This window comes from Balaenoptera borealis (genome assembly GCF_965194805.1).
Source record: "Balaenoptera borealis genome assembly, chromosome: 16".
Lineage (NCBI taxonomy): Eukaryota > Metazoa > Chordata > Mammalia > Artiodactyla > Balaenopteridae > Balaenoptera > Balaenoptera borealis.
Window position 1 is genome coordinate 24,349,908 of NC_138872.1, and position 19,245 is coordinate 24,369,152.

Consider the following 19,245-nt stretch of genomic DNA (forward strand, 5'->3'; position numbering starts at 1 on the left):
ACTCCTAATTTATCCCTCTCCCCCCCACCCCACCCCGCTTCCCCTTTGGTAACCATAAGTTTGTTTTCTATGTCTGTGAGTCTGTTTCTGTTTTGTAGATAAGTTCATTTGTGTCATATTTTAGATTCGACATATAAGTGATATCATGTGATATTTGTATTTCTCTGTCTGACTTACTTCACTTAGTATGATAATCTCTAGGTCTATCCATGTTGCTGCAAATGGCATTATTTCATTCTTTTTTTATGGCTGAGTAGTATTTGTGTATATACTACATCTTCCTTTTTTTATATAAATTTATTTATTTTATTTTATTTATTTTATTTTTGGCTGCGTTGGGTCTTCGTTGCTGCACGCGGGCTTTTCTCTGGTTACGACAAGTGGGGGCTACTCTTCTTGCGGTGCACGGGCTCTAGGCATGCGGGCTTCAGTAGTTGTGGTGCACGGGCTTAGTTGCTCCACGGCATGTGGGATCTTCCCAGACCAGGTCTCGGACCCGTGTCCCCTGCATTGGCAGGTGGATTCTTAACCACTGCACCACCAGCAAAGCCCTACCACATCTTCTTTACCCATTCATCTGTCAATGGACATTTAGCTTGCTTCCATGTCTTGGCTATTGTGAATAGTGCTGCTATGAATATTGGGGTGCATGTACCTTTTTGAGTTAGGTTTTCTCTGGATATATGCCCAGGAGTGGGATTGCTGGATCATATGGAATTCTATTTTTAGTTTTTTAAGGAACTTCCATACTGTTTTCCATAGTGGCTGCACCAATTTATACTCCCACCAACATTGTAGGAGGGTTCCCTTTTCTCCACACCCTCTCCAGCCTTTATTATTTGCAGACTTTTTAATGATGGCCGTTCTGCTGAGTGTGAGGTGATACATAATTGTAGCTTTGATTTGCATTTCTCTGATAATTATTAGCGAAGTTGAGCATCTTTTCACGTGCCCACTGGCCATCTGTATGTCTTCTTTGTAGAAATGTTTATTTAGAGTTTCTGCCCATTTTTTGATTGGGTTGTTTGTTATTTTGTTGTTATTGAGTTGTGTGAGCTGTTTGTATATTTTGGAAACTAAGCCCTTGTCAGTCACATATTTTGCAGATATTTTCTCCCAGTCTGTAAGTTGTCTTTTCGCTTGTTTATGGTTTCCTTTGCTGTCTTTTCATTTGTTTATGGTTTCCTAAGCAAAAACATAAGTTTGATTAGGTCCCATTTGTTTATTTTTACTTTTATTTCAGTTGCCTTGGGAGACTGACTTAAGAAAACGTTGCTACGACTTAGGTCAGAGAATGTTTGCCTATGTTGTCTTATAGAAGTTTTAAGGTGTCCTGTCTTATATTTAAGTGTTTAAGCCATTTTGAGTTTATTTTTGTGTATGGTGTGAAGGAGTATTCTAACTTCATTGATTTCCATGTGGCTGTCCAGCTTTCCCAACACCACTTACTGAAGAAACTGCCTTTTCTCCATTATATCTTCTTGCCTGCTTTGGCAAAGATTAATTGACCATAGGTGAGTGGGTTTATTTCTGGGCTCTCTATTCTGTTCCATTGATCCATAAAAACATACATATTGAACTGAATTAAAAGGATGGGGAAGACAGTAAGCCAAGCTACCCAGAAGGAGGCTTTTAGAATACGCTAGGGAGTCACTTGTTTAAATTTATTCCAGATTTGTTTACTTCTTGTGCAAACTCAAATTTGGCTTCCAGTAGTCTGGCTACTGGAGGTAGGCATAAGCCAAACATTCTGCAGTTGTCCGGGAAGAAGAATGGGACTTCTAGAACTCTTACCTTTACCCAAAGGCCAGCTGTCTGGACTTAGGAACTTAGAATCCTAGTTATCAGAGCTGGAAAGTATCTTAGAAATTATAAGCTCCCTTTCGGAGGGGCACTGATTTAGCCAAGGTCACACAGCTATGAACAAATATTCACATGTGTAAGCATAGGCAATGAACCTTCCATTCACTCTCTACTCGGTGTAGAACCTTCTAGAAATGAGGATCATATCGTCTCCCTAGAAGGTCAGAGTTACTCATCCCATTGTTTTTCTGACGCTTTACCTCTCCTTCTTCGGAATGTGAATAAGAACTTTAAGAAAATCCCTGCAAGTAATCCCATTACTTCTACAGCTTATGACTCCCACCACGTCTCACAGCATGGTGTAGCAGCATTAGCTCAGGGTCAAAAGTCAGAAGTCCCAAGTTCTAGTGCTAGTTCCTATGCCAGATAACTGTGGAATTTTGGACAAGCTGCTTAGTCTCTCCCAGATTCAATTTTACCATCAGGTCAAGAATATATGATGTAGGGCTTCCCTGGTGGCGCAGTGGTTAAGAATCCGCCTGCCAATGCAGGGGACATGGGTTCGAGCCCTGATCCGGGAAGACCCCATATGCCGCAGAACTACTAAGCCCATGCACCACAACTACTGAGCCTGAGCTCTAGAGCCCGTGAGCCACAACTACTGAGCCTGTGAGCCACAACTACTGAAGCCCACGGGCCTAGAGCCTGTGCTCCACAACAAGAGAAGCCCCGCAATGAGAAGCCTGCTCACCGCAACCAAGAGTAGCCCCCGCTCGTCACAACTAGAGAAAGCAACGAAGACCCAAAGCAGCCAAAAAAAAAAGAATATACGATATAACATTTTACAGTTCTGCCTCTTTATTCTCCCTGTGGACTCAGAGGAAGAGTGATCAGACTGTGGGTTGATAAAGCATAAAGAGAGGGAGGCTCAAGAGGGAGGGGCTCTGGGGACATATGTATGCATATGGCTGATTCACTTTGGTGTACAGCAGAAACTAACACAGTATTGTGAAGCAATTACACTCCAATAAAGATCTATTATAAATAAATAAATATTGGAAAAAAAAAAAGAGAATTAACTTCCCTAACCTCACTCTAGAGGCTCTTTTTTTTTTTTTCAAATAATTGTTAACATTTTTTTGCTGACCTCTGACTTAAGCATCTATTGCTTTCTTTTTTCATATTCAAGTTTTTTTATTGGTACCGCTTTGTAACATCTTTGCAGGCATACCTTGGAGATATTGTGTGTTTGGTTCCAGACCACTGCAATAAAGTGAGTATCGCAATAAAGCCAGTTACACGACATTTTTGGTTTCTGAGTGCATATAAAAGTTCTACTTACACTATACTGTAGTCTCGAAAGTGTACAATAGCATTATGACTAAAAAACAATGTACACACCTTAATTTTAAAAATACTTTCTTGTTAAAAAATGTTAACCATCCTCTGAGCCTTCAGCAAGCAGTAATCTTTTTGCTGGTGGAGGGTCTTGCCTTGATGCGATGGCTGCTGACTGATCAGGGTGGTGGTTGCTGAAGCTTGGGTGGCTGCGGCGATGTCTTAAAATAAGACAGCAGTGATGTCTGCCACATTCATTGACTCTTCCTTTCACGAATGATTTCTCTGTAGCAGGCAATGCTGTTTGATAGCATTTTACCCACAGTAGAACTTCTTTCCAAATCAGAGGCAGTCCTCTCAAACGCTGCCTCTGCTTTATCAACTAAGTTGATGTAATACTCTAAATCATTATCTTCAAAGCATCTTCACCAAGAGTAGATTTCATCTCAAGAAACTACTTTATTTGCTCATCTGTAAGAAGCAACTCCTCGTCTGGTCAAGTTTTATCATGAGATTGCAGCAATTCAGTCCCATTTTCAGGCTCCACTTCTAATTCAGGTTGTTTTGCTATTTCCACACCATATGCAGTTACTTTCTCTGCTGAAGTCTTGAACCCTTCAAAGTCACCCATGAGGGTTGGAATCAACTTCTTCCAAATTCCTGTTAGTGTTGCTTAACCCCTTTAATGTTCTTAATGGCATCTAGAATGGTAAATCCTTTCCAGAAGGTTTTTAACTGACTTTGCCCAGATCCATCAGAGAAATCACTACTATGGCAGCTATAGGCTTACGGAAAATATTTCTTTTTTTAAAAAATAAATTTATTTATTTATTTTTGGCTAAGTTGGGTCTTTGTTGTTGCGCGCAGGATTTCTCTAGTTGTGGAGAGCAGGGGCTACTCTTCGTTGCGGTGGGCGGGCTTCTCATTGCGGTGGCTTCTCTTGTTGTGGAGCACGGGCTCTAGGTGCGCAGGCTTCAGTAGTTGTGGCACGTGGGCTTCAGTAGTTGTGGCTTGTGGGCTCTAGAGCGCAGGATCAGTAGTTGTGGAGCATGGGCTTAGTTGCTCCGTGGCATGTGGGATCTTCCCGGACCAGGGCTCGAACCCGTGTCCCCTGCATTGGCAGGCGTATTATTAACCACTGCGCCACCAGGGAAGCCCCGAAAATATTTCTTAAATAAAGAAAGTTGAGGACTTGCCTGGTGGCGTAGTGGTTAAGAATCCACCTGCCAATGCAGGGGACACGGGTTCGAGCCCTGGTCCGGGAAGATCCCACATGCCACGGAGCAACTAAGCTCGCGAGCCACAACTACTGAGCCCACGTGCCACAACTACTGAAGCCTGTGGGCCTAGAGTCCGTGCTCCGCAACAAGAGAAGCCACCGCAATGAGAAGCCTGCGCACCTCAACAAAGAGTAGCCCCCGCTCGCAGCAACTAGAGAAAACCCGCGAGTAGCAATGAAGACCCAATGCAGCCAAAAATAAATAATAAATAAAATAAATACATAGATACATAAAATTCTAAAAAAAATAAATAAATAAAGTTGAAAGTTGAAATGACTCCTTGATCCATGGACTACAGAATGGCTGTTGTGTCAGCAGGCATGAAAATAACATTAATTTCAATTAAAAAAAGAAAGAAAGTGTCAACAAGCAGAGTATATTAAAAAAAATGACATTAATCTCACTGTCCATCTCCATCAGAGCTCTTGGGTGACCAGGTGCATTAATGAGCAGTAATATTTTGAGAGGAATCCTTTTTTTTTTCCTGAGCAATAGGTCTTAACAGTGGGCTTAAAATATACAGTAAACCCTGTTGTAAACAGATGTGCTGTCATCCAGGCTTTGTTGTTCTATTTATAGAGCACAGGCAGAGTAGGTTTAGCATAATTCATAAGGGCCTTTGGATTTTCAGGATGGTAAATGACCATGGCTTCGATTTAAAATTACCAGGTGCATTAGGCCCTAACGAGAGTCAGCCTGTCTTTTGAAGTTTTAAAGCCAAACATTGACTTCTCCTCTCTAGCTATGAGAGCCCTAGACGGCATCTTCCAATATAAGGTTGTATCATCTACATGGAAAATCTGTTGTTTAGTGTAGCCACCTTCTTTAATTATCTTAGCTACATCTTCTGGATAACTTGCTGCAGCTTCTGCATCAGCACTGGTAGCTTTACTTGCACTTTTATGTTGCAGAGATGGCTTCTCTCCTCAACCTCATGAACTAACATTTGCTAGCTTCAAACTTTTCTTCTGTAGTTCCTCACCTCCCTCAGCCTTCATAGAATTGAAGAGCATTAGGGCTTTACTCTGGATGAGGCTTTGGCTCAAGGCAGCGTTGTGGCTGGTCTGATCATCTCTCCAGAATAAACTTTCTCCATATCAGCAATAAGGCTGTTTCACTTCCTTATCATTCATGTGCTACTGGAGTAGTGCTTTTAATTTCCTTCAAGAACTTTTCCTTTGTATTCACAACTTAGCTAACTGTTTGGTACAAGAGGTCTAGCTCTCAGCCTATTTTGGCTTTCAATATGCTTTCCTCACTAAGCTTAATAATTTCTAGTTTTTGATTTAAAGTGAGAGGCATGCAACTTTTCCTTTCGCTTGAACACTTAGAAGTCATTGTAGGATTATTATTGGCCTAATTTCAATGTTGTTGTGTCTCAGGGAATAGGGAGGCCCAAGGAGAGGGTGTGAGACAGAGGAACAGTCAGTTGGTGGAGCAGTCAGAACACACACAACATTTAATAAGTTCGCCATCTTATATAACACAGTTCATGGAGCCCCCAAACAATTACAGTAGTAACATCAAAGATCACTGATCACAGATCACCAGAATAGATGTAATAATAATGAAAAAGTTGAAATACTGTGAGAAGTACCAAAATGAGACACAGAGACAGGAGGTAAGCAAACGCCGTTGGAAAAATGGCTCTGATAGACTTGCTCAATGCAGGGTTGCCACAAACCTTCAGTTTGTAAAAACTGCAATATCTGTGAGGTGCAATAAAGCAAAATACAATAAAACAAGGTACACCTGTATTGAGATATAATTCACATACCATAAAATTCATCCATTTAAAGTATGCAGTTCAATGTTTTAACTATAATGGAATTCATCCATTTAAAGTATGCAGTTCAATGTTTTAACTATATAGTTAAACTATATATTTAACTAAATATATATATATAACTATATATATTTAACTATATTAACTATATTAAAGTATGCAGTTCAATGTTTAACTATGATGCATCCATCATCACAGTCTAAGTTTAGAATATTTTCATCACCCCCAAAATAACCCTGTGTCCTTTAGCAGTCACTTTCTGTCACCACCTCCTCCTCCCAGCACTAGGCACCACTAATCTACTTTCTATATCTATGGATTTCCTATTCTGGACATTTCATGTAAATGGAATCATACAAGATGTGGTTCTTTGTGACTGGCTTCTTTCATTTATTGTAATGTTTTAAAGGCTCATTCATGTTGTAGCATGTATCAATGCTTCATTCATTTTTATGCTTGCAGAGTATTCTATTGTAGAAATATACCACAATTTGTTTATCCATTCATCAATTGATAGGTATTTGGATTGTTTCCACCCTTTGGCTGTTATGAATAGCACTGCTATGAACATTCATGTACAAGTATCTGTGTAGACATGTTTTCAGTTCTCTTGAGTACATAACAGGAATGGAATTGCTGAGTCAATTGGTAAATCTGCGTTTAACTTTTTGGGAACTGTCAAATGTTTTCCGAAGTGGCTGTACCATTTTACATTTCCACCAGCAATATCTTAGGGTTCCACTTTCTCCACGACCTCACCAACACTTGTTTATTGTCTGTCGTTTTTAATTTTAGCCATTTTTGATGGTGTGAAATGGTATCTCATTATAGTCTTGATTTACATTTCCTTAATGACTAATGGTGTTGAGCCTCTTTTCATGTGCTTTTTTTTTTTTTTTTTCATGTGCTTTTGACTACTGGTATATATTCTTTAATAAATGCCTATTCAAATCCTTTGCCTATTTTTAAATTGGGTTATCTGTCTTTTTATTTTTGTGTTGTAAGAGCTTTTTATATATTCTCAATACTAGATCCTTATGAGATATATGATTTACAAATATGTTCTTCTATTCTGTGGGACATGTTTCCACTTTGATAGTGTCCTGTGAAGCACCAAAGTATTTTATTTTGAAGAATTGCAATTTATCTATTTTTTTTCTTTTGTTGCTTATACTTTTTTATCATATCTAAGAAACCATTGCCTAATCTAAGGGCAGTATTTGCACTTGTGTTTTCTTCTAAGAGTTTAATGACTTTAGATCTTATATTTAGTACTTTGATCCATTTTGAGTTAATTTGTGTTTAGAGCATGAGGTTGGGATCCCAACTTCATTCTTTTGCATGTTGATATACAGTTGTCCCAGCACCATTTGTTGAAAAAATTATTCCTTCTCCATTGAATTACTTTAGCAAATTGTAGGAAATCAATTGACCACAACATAAGGGTTTATTTCTGGAGTCTCAGTCTTTTTCCACTGATCTATATATCTCTTGTTATGCCAGTAAAACACTGTGTTGATGATTGTAGCTTTGTAGTCAGTTTTTAAGTCAAGAAGTGTGAGTCCTCAACTTTTTTTTCAAGATATTTTTGGGAGCTATTTTGGGTCCCTTGCACTTCCATATGAATTTTAATAGGGACTGCATTGAATCTGTAGATTAGTTTGGGTAGTATTGCTGCCTTAACATATTAAGTCTCTGACCAAGGAATGCAGGATTTGTTAATTTATCTAGGCCTTCTTTAATTTCTTTCAATAAGGATTTGTAGTTTTCAGTGTGTAGATCTTATGCTCCTTTTGTTAAATTTATTCTTAAGTATTTTATTCTTTTTCATGCTATTATAAATAGATTTCTTAATTTCATTATTGGATTGTTTATTGCTAGTGCATAGAGATACAAATGTTTTTTTATCAATATTTTATTTTATTTTTTTAAAATATTATTTTATTTTATATTGGGGTATATTTGATTTACAATGTTGTGTTAGTTTCGGGTGTACAGAAAAATGATTTAGTTATACATACACATATATCTATTCTTTTTCAGATTCTTTTCCCTACAATTGGTTTTTATATATTGATCTTGTATCCTGCAACATTGCTAAACTTGTTTATTAGCTCTAATTGTTTTTTTTAGTACATTCTTTAGGATTTTCCATATATAAAATCATGTCATTTCTGAATAGATATACTTTTACTTCTTCCCTTCTAATACAGGTGCCTTTTATCTTGCCTGATTTTACTCTTGCCTGATTGCTCAGGCTAGAACCTCAAGTACAATGTTGAAAAAAAAGTAGGGAGAGCAGAAATTCTTGTCTTGTTTCTGATTTTAGGGAAAAGGTTAAGTATGGTGTTAGCTGTGGGTTTTTCTGTAGATAACATTTATCAGGTTGAATAAGTTCCCTTCTGTTTCTAGTTTGTTGAGTGTTTTTATCATACAGGGTATTGGATTATAACAAATGCTTTTTCTGCGTCTATTGAGATGATCATGTTGATTTTGTCCTTTATTTTATTGATATGGTGTATTACACTGACTGATTTTCATATATTGAGCCAATTTTGCATCCCTGGGATAAACCTCCCTTGTTCACGGTATATCATCCTTTTTATATGTTGTTGGATTCAATTTGTTAGAATTTGTTGAGGATTTTCGTGTCTATAAGATATTTGTAGTTGTCTTATAATCTATCTATATGGTTTTGGTCTCAAAGTAATATTGGCCTCATAGAATGACCTGGAGAGTGTTCCCTTTTCTGTTTTTTGGAAGAGTTTATCAAGGATTAATGTTAATTCTTCTTTAAATGTGGTGGAATTCACCAGTGAATTAATTTGGGCCTGGGCTTTTCTTTGTGGGACGTTTAAAATTACTAATTCAACATCTTTACTTGTTATAAGTCTATTTAGATTTTCTATTTCTTCTTAGTCTGTGTTAATTGTTTGTGTTTTTCTAGGAATTTGTCAGTTTCATCAAAGTTGTCTGGTTTGTTGGCATACAGTTGTTTGTAGTATTCCTTATAATCATTTTTATTTCTGTAATGATATTTGTAATTTGATCTTCTCTCTTTTTTTCGTGATAAGTCTAGCTAAAGTTTTGTCAAATTTGTTTATCTTTTCAAAAATCAACTTTTCATTTTGTTGATTTTCTTTATTGTTTTTTTAGTCTCTATTTCACTTATCTGCTCTAATTCTTATTACTTCCATTCTCCTGCTTGATTTAGGTTTAGGTTGCTCCTCTTTTTCTAGCTTCTTTAGGTGGAAGGTTAGGTTATTGATTTGAGATATTTCTTCTTTTTTAATATAGGCACTTAAACCTATACATTTCCCCCATCTCTAATTAATCTAGCTACATCTCATAGGTTTTCATATGTTGAGTTTTTGTTTTCACTCACCTCAAACTATTTTCTAGCTTACCTCATAATTTTTTTGACCCATTTTAAAATTTAGGAATGTGTTGTTTACATGCAAATTTGTGAATTTTCCAAATTTCCTTTTATTGTTGATTTCTAATTTAATTCCACTGTGGTCAGAGAACATGCCTTTAATGACTTTCTTTTTAAAATATTGAGACTTGTTTCATGGCCTAACACATGATCTGTCCTTGAAAATTGTCCATGTGTGCTTGAGAAGAATGTATATTCTGCTGTTGTTAGATGGAGTATCCTATAGATGTGTCTAGTTGGTTTATAGTGTTGTTCAAGTCTTCTGTGTCATTATTGATTTTCTGCCATTATTAAAAATGGAGTATTGAACTCTGTAACTATTATTGTTGAATAGGAGTTTGCCAGGGAGAGAAAAGAATAGGACATGAAATGGCATGACCAGAAAGGACAAGGTATGTTGGAGAAAACAAAGGTGGTTTGGAGGGGCTAGAAGGTAGGTTGAGAGAGAGGAAGGGTACTATAGACTGAATGTTTGTGCTCACCTCCCCAGTTCATCTGTTGAAACCTAATCCCCAATGTGATGATATTTGGAGGTGGGGCCTTTGGGAGGTGATTAGGTTATGAGGGTAGAACACTCATGAATGGGATAAGTACCCTTAAAAAAGAGACCCTGGAGAGCTCCCTCCCCCCTTCCACCTTATGAGGACACTGAGAAGATGGCCACCTGTGAACCAAGAAGTGGGCCCTCATCAGACACCGAATATGCCAGCATCTCGATCTTGGACTTCCTAGCTTCCAGAACTGTGAGAAATAAATGCTTGTTGTTTAAGCCACCCAGTCTGAACAGACTAAGACAGAAGGGTTGAAGACGAAGCCAGAGAAAAGATAGGTTGGTGCTGGATTGTGGATGGCCTTCAACTCCATACTAAGGAGTTTAAATTTTATCCTATAGACAATAGAAGAACTAAAGAATTCTGAGCAGAAAACTAGCATGTTTTAGAAAAAACATTCTGAGGGCAACTTTTTGAGGGGACTAAAAGAGAGTAAGCTCTGATTCTAATAGTCTAAGTTAGAGTTGGTGAAGGTCTGAAATACCGCGGTTCCAGCATTGATGAAATGGGGTGATGTAATATCTCAGAGCCTGAGTACATCTGACCCACTCTCCAAGATTTCACTCTTTTCCAGGCTGACTTCTTCCCACATTCTCCTTTCCCTTTTGCTCCCTAACTTGGGAGAAGGCCTAGTCTAGACTTTTTAAAAAATTTATTTATTTATTTATTTATTTGGTTGCGCCGGGTTTAGTTGCAGCAGGCGGGCTCCTTAGTTGTAGCTTGTGGGCTCCTTAGTTGCGGCTTGCTGGCTCCTTAGTTGTGGCATGCGAACTCTTAGTTGTGTCATGCGTGTGGGATCTAGTTCTCTGACCAGGGATTGAACCCGAGCCCCATGCATTGGGAGCACGGAGTCTTAACCACTGCACCACCAGGGAAGTCCCAGGCCTAGTCTAGTCTTGATCTGAACAGTGTCAAGGCCAGGTCCTTAAGCTTGGGGTCGATGGGTCTCAGTCTATCTGAAGCCCCTTTTTTACAAAGTAGCTGAGGACTTCCCTGGTGGTCCAGTGGTTAAGACTCCGCACTTCCACTGCAGGGGGCGCAGTTCCATCCCTGGTCAGGGAAATAAGATCCCACATGCAGCAGGGCACAGCCAAAAGAAAAACGCAACGCAGCTGAAAGGGGAAAGGAGACTTCAGCAGTTTTCTATCCAACCAGCTTTGATAATTCCCCAGGTTTTTACCACCTAAAAAACACACTCTTTCACCAGGCTTTAGAGGTCCAGTACAATGAAACCCCAGCCTGCTTTCCAGTCTCATTTTCCACCATTCTTCTCTATTCTCCAGTCCCACTGGGCTGGTTATCCTTCCTAAAATTTACTCTGCTTTTTTCTAACTCTAAGCCATTATTTAAGCTATTCTATCTATGTTTCCTATCTGTGCATGGTCATATCTTACCCATCCACAAATCCCACCCCTTCCCCCTCAGATTCCTCTGATTCCCTTAGTTTTAGAAAGACTAGAAAAAGCATAAATTCTAGAACATGAAGGCATGGGTTTGAATTCAAAGAAGCCAAAGATACTTAAAGTTTCCCTCCCCACCACCTCCTTATAACTATGGCAAAGGCAACATGATATAGGTCTGGCCATTTGAATGCTTCCACCAGGACCTTGAATCTTGAACAAATAGTGTAAGACACAAGGGACAGGGTAGTATTCATTTAAGATGGCACCATGCAGTGGTGATGAAGGTAGTGGTTTCCGCTGTGGTATCCTTAACTAGACCATTCCTGTGCTGTGACTTTGTCATCCCTGGTTCTATTTTCTGAGCTTGATTAGCTGGCCTTCCCCCAAACTCTGAGGATTACTTGATAGCCTTCCGATATATTTATTTCCCCCTTAAGTTGGCAGAATTGATTTCTATTGCTTGCAACTAAGAATCTTGGCATACCTTTGAGGTAAGGTTTTGGGGAGAAGGGGAAAGCAGGAGTCTTTCACTTTTCTCTTTGTAAACCTCTGTGTTGCTACTGTTGTTGTATTACTTCTGTCATTTAAAAATATGCTTTTAAAATTGGTAAATCTAAAGCACAGTTGGGTGAAGAGAAGTGGTAGGGAAAAAAATTTGAAAAGTAAGTTGGGGCCAGATTTTACAAGGCCTTGACAGTCATTTTGCAGATTCTGAATTTAGCTCAATAAATATGGGAAATTTGAAAAACAGAACAATGACATGCTCAGAACTATATATTTTTATTGCCATGTAGAGGATTAGAGAAATTAGAGACCAGGAGAAAAATGAGGAAGAGCTATTGCCATGGTCCAGTCAAAAGATTGATAGACTTTCTCAATTTGGAGACAGAGAGAGAGATTGTCAATCACAGGTTGGGCCTTCTGGAAGCAGATGCCAAGACAGGGTTTGAGGTGCAAGATATTAACTAGGGGGAGGAAGCAGGATTGAATAGAGGAAGAAATCAGACTGTAGTGTAGATCCAACAGAGACCCAGCCAACCTGGTGAGGAGCTCTGGAATGAACACAGCTCATCAGAAATACAGTGGGTCAGAGTAAATAAAGGGAGTAAATAAAGGTTAACAGTGAAGTCTCTACATTGATATGATTTGATGGTAATTCTGTTTAACTGAGAGTAAACAGAAGAGGGAGACCAGGTTTGGGGAGACAGATATGGAATTTCATTTTGAACATGTTGACTCTGAAATGTCTGCAAAATATTAAGGTACAGATGATTTTCAAGAAGCAAGGCAAATGGGGGGGTCTGGAGGTCAGCAGCAAGGACTATATTTATTGAGTATATATATATTACCTTATATATATTATCTCATTTAATACTCATAATGCCTCTATGAGATAGGTATTGTTTTTATTATACCCTTTTTGTATATTTTATTATACCTTTTGTTTATGAAGAAACTAAGACTTGAAGAAGTTAAATGCCTGGCTCATAGAGGTAAAACTCGAGCCTGTCTTATGACAAAACACATGCTCTCAAAGACACCATGACATTGTTTCCCCATGGAAACCACCACATAGAGACAGTATTTGAAGTCATGGAAGTTAGTAGGTCACCAGAAAGGGTACAGTTTAAAGGGGAACAAAAGGAGCCAAAAAAAGGAATTCTAAGGAAGTCAATATTTCAAAGGTGAATTGGGGAAGACGACATAGGCAAAGGGATTGACTGAGCAGCCAGAACAGTTTTTAAAGATGAGAAGTATGCTATCTCAGAAGTTGGGGTAAAAAGAGAGTCCTAGTCCATAAAGTGAAATGTTGCAGATATCATGGAAGATGAAGGTTTCACAATTAGAGGTCATTGATGATCTTAGAGCAGTTTACAGAGAAGTCAGATTGGGTTGAAGAGAGAGTGGGAGGGGAGGAAGCAGAAGCAAAGGGTATAGGCTACTTTCCCCAAAGTTTTGCAAAGTAGAGGAAATAATAATGGTGTATACATAAGCAAGGAATTTTATTAATGTTATTATTAATTGATTAATTAATAATTCCTTGCTCCCATATTACTTCGATTGCACACTTCCATCATTTCTCTGGTTATTTCTACCTCTATTGTATAATACCAGTGTCCCTTCCCAAGTCTAACATACCCGGAAGCACTGAATGTTGGTTGTTTGGGTTGTGGATGACTTGTTTTATTTGGTTATGTGTTTTGAACGCCTCAGGTGATTCTGTCTTTGCAAGATGGGTGGGCCACAGACCACCTCTGTTGCCCCAACTCCATCATCTGTTTTCCACAAATATAGATAAGCATTCACTTCTCAGACCAATTCAGCAAAGGTGCCAGTTCTTAGGTTCTTAGCAAACCAACTACCCTGTCTACCTAGGCTCCTCCCCTCCCCTCCCTCAAACTCTTGGTGGGCGGATCTTGGAGAAGAAATGAGCTGCCACTCTAAATCTTCTGGAGTATAATGTCCCAGGTAGAGAAACTGTACAGTTTTGCAGTGAGCTGAGATCTTCCTTTGCCAGCCCCCATCAGTCTAGCTCTTTTCCAGAGAGGGCTGGAGAGTAATTAACACCGCCGCCGTCCACCTGTGTACAAGAAGATGCCTACAGCCACTCCAGTGATGATGAAACAGCCCACCAGGATGCCGAGGACCAGCGAAGTGTAGGAGCGGCCTATTTGGCTTCCTGCAGAACATGCGGAGAGTTAGCTTGAAGAGCATACCCCCAAGGAGTCCATGGTTTGAGTCAAACCCCAAGGAATCCCTTCCCCAAAGGAAGGGGGGCGGGGAGGGCTAGTTCACTAATTTACGTAAGGTGTGTGTACTCTGTCCCAAACCGCCAGCCTTGGGCCTCCTGTTGCTCAAGGTATCCATCCTTCAGGTCCACGCATTTGCCTGGAACCACCCAACACACAGGACCCTCCCCGATCCCACCATACCTTTCGAGTTGTTCCCGGTGATGTGTTTCTGCACGTACTGCACACAGGTGACCTGCAGAAATTCCCGCAGTTCGTACCGAGTACGATTGTACTTGTTGAGCTGCTCCAGGGCGTAGGTGACCACACTGGAAGGTGCCTGAGGCCCTGCTGTCCATGAGGCTGTCTTCGGTTGGAAATTCATAAAGGAGCTCCCATTCACAGCCACTTCGAAGAAGACACGGGCTTTCAAGCCCTCAGGAGGCAGCTCACATCCCAGGAAGCAGCGAATGGTCAGAGGAACTGTAGATGTGGGATTCAGGGTCAGGGGGCTATGTGGAAGGGTGTCAGGTGTCGGGGCATGTCCGCCACGGGGAAGTGAGCTTTCAGGGTGCAGGGTGGATCAGGGACAGGGCCTCTTTAACAGGGACTACCCCGAGGTCATGCCAGCAGGAAGAGGGCCTGACGGACAGTACAGTACGTCAGCTAGGACACTCACTCTTCTCCAGCCTCAATCTCCCACCCAGCAATCAGCAAAGGCAAAAAGACCACGCCCGGCAAGGACACCCATCCCAGAACTTGGCCCCGCCCGGTTCTTCCACAGACCCGGCCCCCAGTTATGTCCCGCCTATAGGCCACGCCCCCCACCTCAAGGGCCCACCCTCGCCAGCCCCCTCCCCTGCGTGCGTCACTCACAGGCCACGCCCCGCTCGTGGTGCACCACCTGCACCAGGCCCAGGAACTCCTGCAGGTAGCGATTCAGGCTGTTCTTTGTGAGAGCCCAGCTCTCGGGCTCCTGCAAGGGCTGCAGCTGTTGGATCGAGACGTTGTTGCCCGGGCCTTCCAGAACGTGCGTCAGGACTCCCCCCAGCGTCGCGTTGCCCCGGTGCCACACTTGAGAGGGGTTGCGGAAGTAGGAGACCTGGATCATGTGGAGGTACCGCGGGCCTGGGGGCAGGAGTCAGCGCGTCGGGCCCAGGCCGGCGTGGGAGGGGTCGGCGTGTAACCCGAGATAATAACCCCCCACCCAGAGGTCGGCCGCCCACCTTCTCGGCCCTTCCTAAACCATAAAGTGCCCTCCCACCCTTCCTTCCATTTGACGCTCTCAGGAACCCTGCCAGGAAGGCAGGACAGGGGTTATTATCTTTGTTTTTACAGATGAGGAAACTGAGGCTAGAAGTGCAGGAGCCACTTACCCCAGGATAATCCAGACGGTCAGTGGAAGAGCCACTCTGGTCTGCTTTCTCTCTCTCACCCCTTCCTCCCCACCCCCCCATTTCCGGTTGGTTAACAAATCCTGACCTACAATGAAGTCCCAATTCCATCTCCTGTTCTCTATCTCCTCTGCCACTGTCCCACTTCAGGCCTCAGTGGTTCTCATCTGTCCTGGAGTAGTAACTTCCTTCCTCATCCCCCTCCACTCATCTTTCAGTCTCACCCCTTCTAATCTGCCCTCCACCTGGCCTAGAAATAAGATTATGTCCTTCTGCCTAAAAATCCTCCAGGGACACAGTCCCCTATCAACAACAACAATAGTAGTAGCCATTAAGTGCTTATTATGACCTGGGCACTGTACTTTACATGCATCATTATCTTATTTGTGCCTTCCTTCCATTAACTTGATGTAGTAGCTACTATTATTAACCCCAGTCCATGTGGAAAACAGGTGAAAGTGGCATAGCAGAGTCAAGGTTAGCAGGCAGTCTGAGCTCAGCACTCTTAGCCACTCAACTATACTGTCTCCCCATAGGATATCTGTCCATAGAATCAAGTCCAAAGTCTTTAGCCTGACATTCAAGGCTGCCGGAGACTGGGCCCCGCCTGCCGTTTTTGGCCTCTTCCCTGTGCTTAGATAGCACCTCAGAGTACTTGGAGTCCATCATGCCACCTTTCAGGTGACATGTGAATAGCATGCCGGGGTTGCTGTGCCTCCTGGCAAACTTCTGTTTATGCTTTAAGACCCAGCTCTGTTGCCCTCTCCTTGAAGAAGTTTTCCTAATGCTTCTCCTCTTTACCCTCCCAGACACAGTGGGTCAGTTTCCGCGATCCCGGATTCTGCATAACTGGCTCCAAACACACAGGCTTCCATTCCTCTAGGCTATGGAATCATGTCTGGTTATCTCTGCCTCCTACACCCACTAAGGGCCTGGCATGGAGTTGGTGCCCAGAGAATGTCTGAGGGGGGAATGCGTCTGGCGTTGTAAATCTCCGTTGGGGGCATGTGTCTCGTCCACGTTTGCATCTGAGAAGTTGTGCTCTGTGTCTGCAGATGTGAACAAGTATTTCTGTGTGGGTCACCCCCAGACAAGGTTCTTAACTGCTTTGTGACCAGTCTCCTCCTTTGTAAAATGGAGATAATAATATCACCCATCTTGTAAAGATTTTGTGGGAGTGAAATGAGTCAATACACGTATTAAGCATAGTGAGCACTGACTGAATACTGGTTATTATTTGCTCCCTCTCTGAGGGGGAGACTGAAGCTACAGAGGCTGTGGGAGAGGGGAGACGAGGCCCCTGTGCAATTACGGTGCAAGGCAGTAACTCCCCTTCCCTGCTTAAATGGAGCCACTGTGGCAGCCTGATCCTTCTCAAGTTCTCCCATCAACCACAGCTTGTCTCTCCCCTGGGTTTCCCCTCACCAGCTGCCCCCAGTCTTCCTCCACCTTCTCTAGTCTCCTCTTCTGCCTCACAGATCTCAGCCCCAGTCTTTCCCCAAGTCTCCCATCAGTTCTCCCAGTGTCTCTCATCCCTTCCATCTCTCGTCTCATCCCTAAGTCTCTTCCCATCTTCCCTAAACTCACCTCCATCCACCATCACCCTCAGACCTCCCTCTCTAGACTTCGCCCCATCTTTCCTCTCTCCCCACGGCTAATTCTCTCACCCTTTCTACAAGCCCCTTTCCCATTTTTCCAGTCTTGTTTCCCCCTAGCCTCCTGCATCTCCCCCTTCCCAGGGGCTGAACTATGCTTCCTCACCTTGGCTTTGGGACACGAACCAGTCCCCAGGACCTGCCTGCCCCCTGGAGAGATCCAGCCGACTGCAGACACAGACACTGTGGGATAAGCTCCCCTCTGGTCCTGCCTGTGTACCCAGAGAGGCTGAGAGTCTCCAGAACCACCCCAGGGCACGAGATGTGCCCTCGACTCACCATCTGAGGCTTCCTGGCTGCAGAGGGCCCAGCGGGGCAGGAGCAGTAGTGGCAGCAGGGACAGCAGTGTTGTCAACATCCTGTAGCTGAGGTTCTCGACCGCACCTGGGCTCTTGGCTCTGGCACGCTGGGGCCTCCGGCTGACTGCAGCCTAGGGGAAAAAGAAGTGAGGACTCTCTGGGAGGGGAGGAGACTGGACGGAGGAGGCTGGAAGGTGGCCAGGGCATGGGAGGAGAAAGAGGTCGGCAGGCTTATAAAGTATTATTCTTACCCGGTCTCATTTCCTACTAGAGGGCGGGCCTCTCTCTTTCCCTCCCTCTGCCCTGCCCTGAATCACACTCTCCTGCCTGCAGAGGCCTGCCTTTTCCCTTTTCCCTTTTCCCTGGGCCACTTCTGAGGAACAGGGAGCGGAAAAGGGGGAGAAGGGCCAGAGAGAAGTCCTGCCTTCGCTGAGTCAGGGGGTGGGGCATCAACTTAGAGCAGATTCTAGGATGTTGAGATCAGCATGTTCCTGATGGGGAAACTGAGGCCCAGAGAGATGTAAGGAATTAAAAAAAAAAATAAAAGAATGACATAGAACAGTATAAAAATTTTCAGTGCATCACCCTTAATAAGGGTAAACGTTATTTCATGAAATATTTGTTCAATTGTGTATGTGTGTGTGTTGGTTCTGTGTGTGTATATTTCTATGGTGGATATTGGGTAGCAGTGTAAAATTTATTTCTTACTCTAGGAAGCAAGTAGAAAAATTTGAGGGCTTCCCTGGTGGCGCAGTGGTTGAGAATCTGCCTGCCAATGCAGGGGACACGGGTTCGAGCCCTGGCCTGGGAGGATCCCACATGCCACGGAGCGACTAGGCCCGTGAGCCACAGTTACTGAGCCTGTGCGTCTGGAGCCTGTGCTCCGCAACAAGAGAGGCCACGATAGTGAGAGGCCCGCGCACCGCGATGAAGAGTGGCCCCCGCTTGCCGCAACTGGAGAAAGCCCTCGCACAGAAACGAAGACCCAACACAGCCATAAATAAATAAATAAATAATAAAATAAAAATTAAGGGCTTCCCTGGTGGCGCAGTGGTTGAGAGTCTGCCTGCTAATGCAGGGGACACGGGTTCGCGCCCTGGTCTGGGAAGATCCCACATGCCACGGAGCGACTAGGCCCGTGAGCCACAACTACTGAGCCTGCGCGTCTGGAGCCTGTGCTCCGCAACAAAAGAGGCCACAATAGTGAGAGGCCCGCGCACCGCGATGAAGAGTAGCCCCCGCTTGCCGCAACTACAAGAAGCCCTAGCACAGAAACGAAGACCCAACATGGTAATCAATTAATCAATAAATCTTTAAAAAAAAAAAAAATTAAAAAAAAAATTTATAAAAAAAAAGAAAAATTTGAAAGTCACTCTCCCAAACTATGTTAATCTATACTGTGGGATACTATGCAGTTGTTAAAAAAACCCTTTCTGCCCAATGCCCACTCTGTTTTCATCATATTACTTAGCACTACCTGAAATGATTTTACTTATTCATTTACATGTTTATTGTCTGAATGTCCCATCAGAATGTAAGCTCCATGAGGATAGAGGCTGTCCATCTTATTT

At 42.5% G+C, this 19,245-nt stretch overlaps 2 protein-coding genes across 5 annotated transcripts in view; one reads left to right on the forward strand and one right to left on the reverse strand.

Moving 5' to 3' along the window:
• Window positions 1-276: 276 nt before the first annotated feature.
• PROCR (protein C receptor) lies at window positions 277-18,371 on the reverse strand. Of its 3 annotated transcripts, none has more exons than XM_082359866.1 (5): window positions 17,926-18,371; window positions 17,655-17,805; window positions 15,203-15,454; window positions 14,531-14,809; window positions 277-1,185 (listed from the first exon to the last, which is right to left on the reverse strand). In XM_082359866.1, the coding sequence occupies exons 2-5, from the start codon at window positions 17,731-17,733 to the stop codon at window positions 1,145-1,147; spliced, it is 651 nt and encodes a 216-aa protein (XP_082215992.1). In that variant the 5' UTR covers window positions 17,734-17,805; window positions 17,926-18,371; the 3' UTR covers window positions 277-1,144. The 3 variants fall into 3 exon arrangements, with proteins under 3 accessions (XP_082215992.1, XP_082215993.1, XP_082215991.1); XM_082359867.1 differs by lacking the exon at window positions 277-1,185 and adding an exon at window positions 5,855-6,130 and having other exon boundaries at window positions 17,926-18,370; XM_082359865.1 differs by lacking the exon at window positions 277-1,185 and adding an exon at window positions 13,768-14,277 and having other exon boundaries at window positions 17,926-18,367.
• Window positions 15,331-19,245, forward strand: part of EDEM2 (ER degradation enhancing alpha-mannosidase like protein 2) — a 46,673-nt gene continuing 42,758 nt past the window's right edge. For both annotated transcript variants that reach the window (XM_082359863.1, XM_082359864.1), the window contains exon 1: window positions 15,331-15,443. The gene's annotated coding sequence lies outside the window, so the exon portion shown is untranslated. The remainder of the gene's footprint in view (window positions 15,444-19,245) is intronic.

Bases quoted from the DNA above. Each gene is read 5' to 3' on its own strand.
- PROCR (XM_082359865.1), bottom strand. From the start codon at position 17,733: ATGTTGACAACACTGCTGTCCCTGCTGCCACTACTGCTCCTGCCCCGC. The intron at 15,455-17,654 runs GTGAGTCGAGGG...TCCTGCCCCCAG, and splicing joins CAGCCAGGAAGCCTCAGATG to GCCCGCGGTACCTCCACATG. The intron at 14,278-14,530 runs GTATGGTGGGAT...CATGTTCTGCAG, and splicing joins CACCGGGAACAACTCGAAAG to GAAGCCAAATAGGCCGCTCC.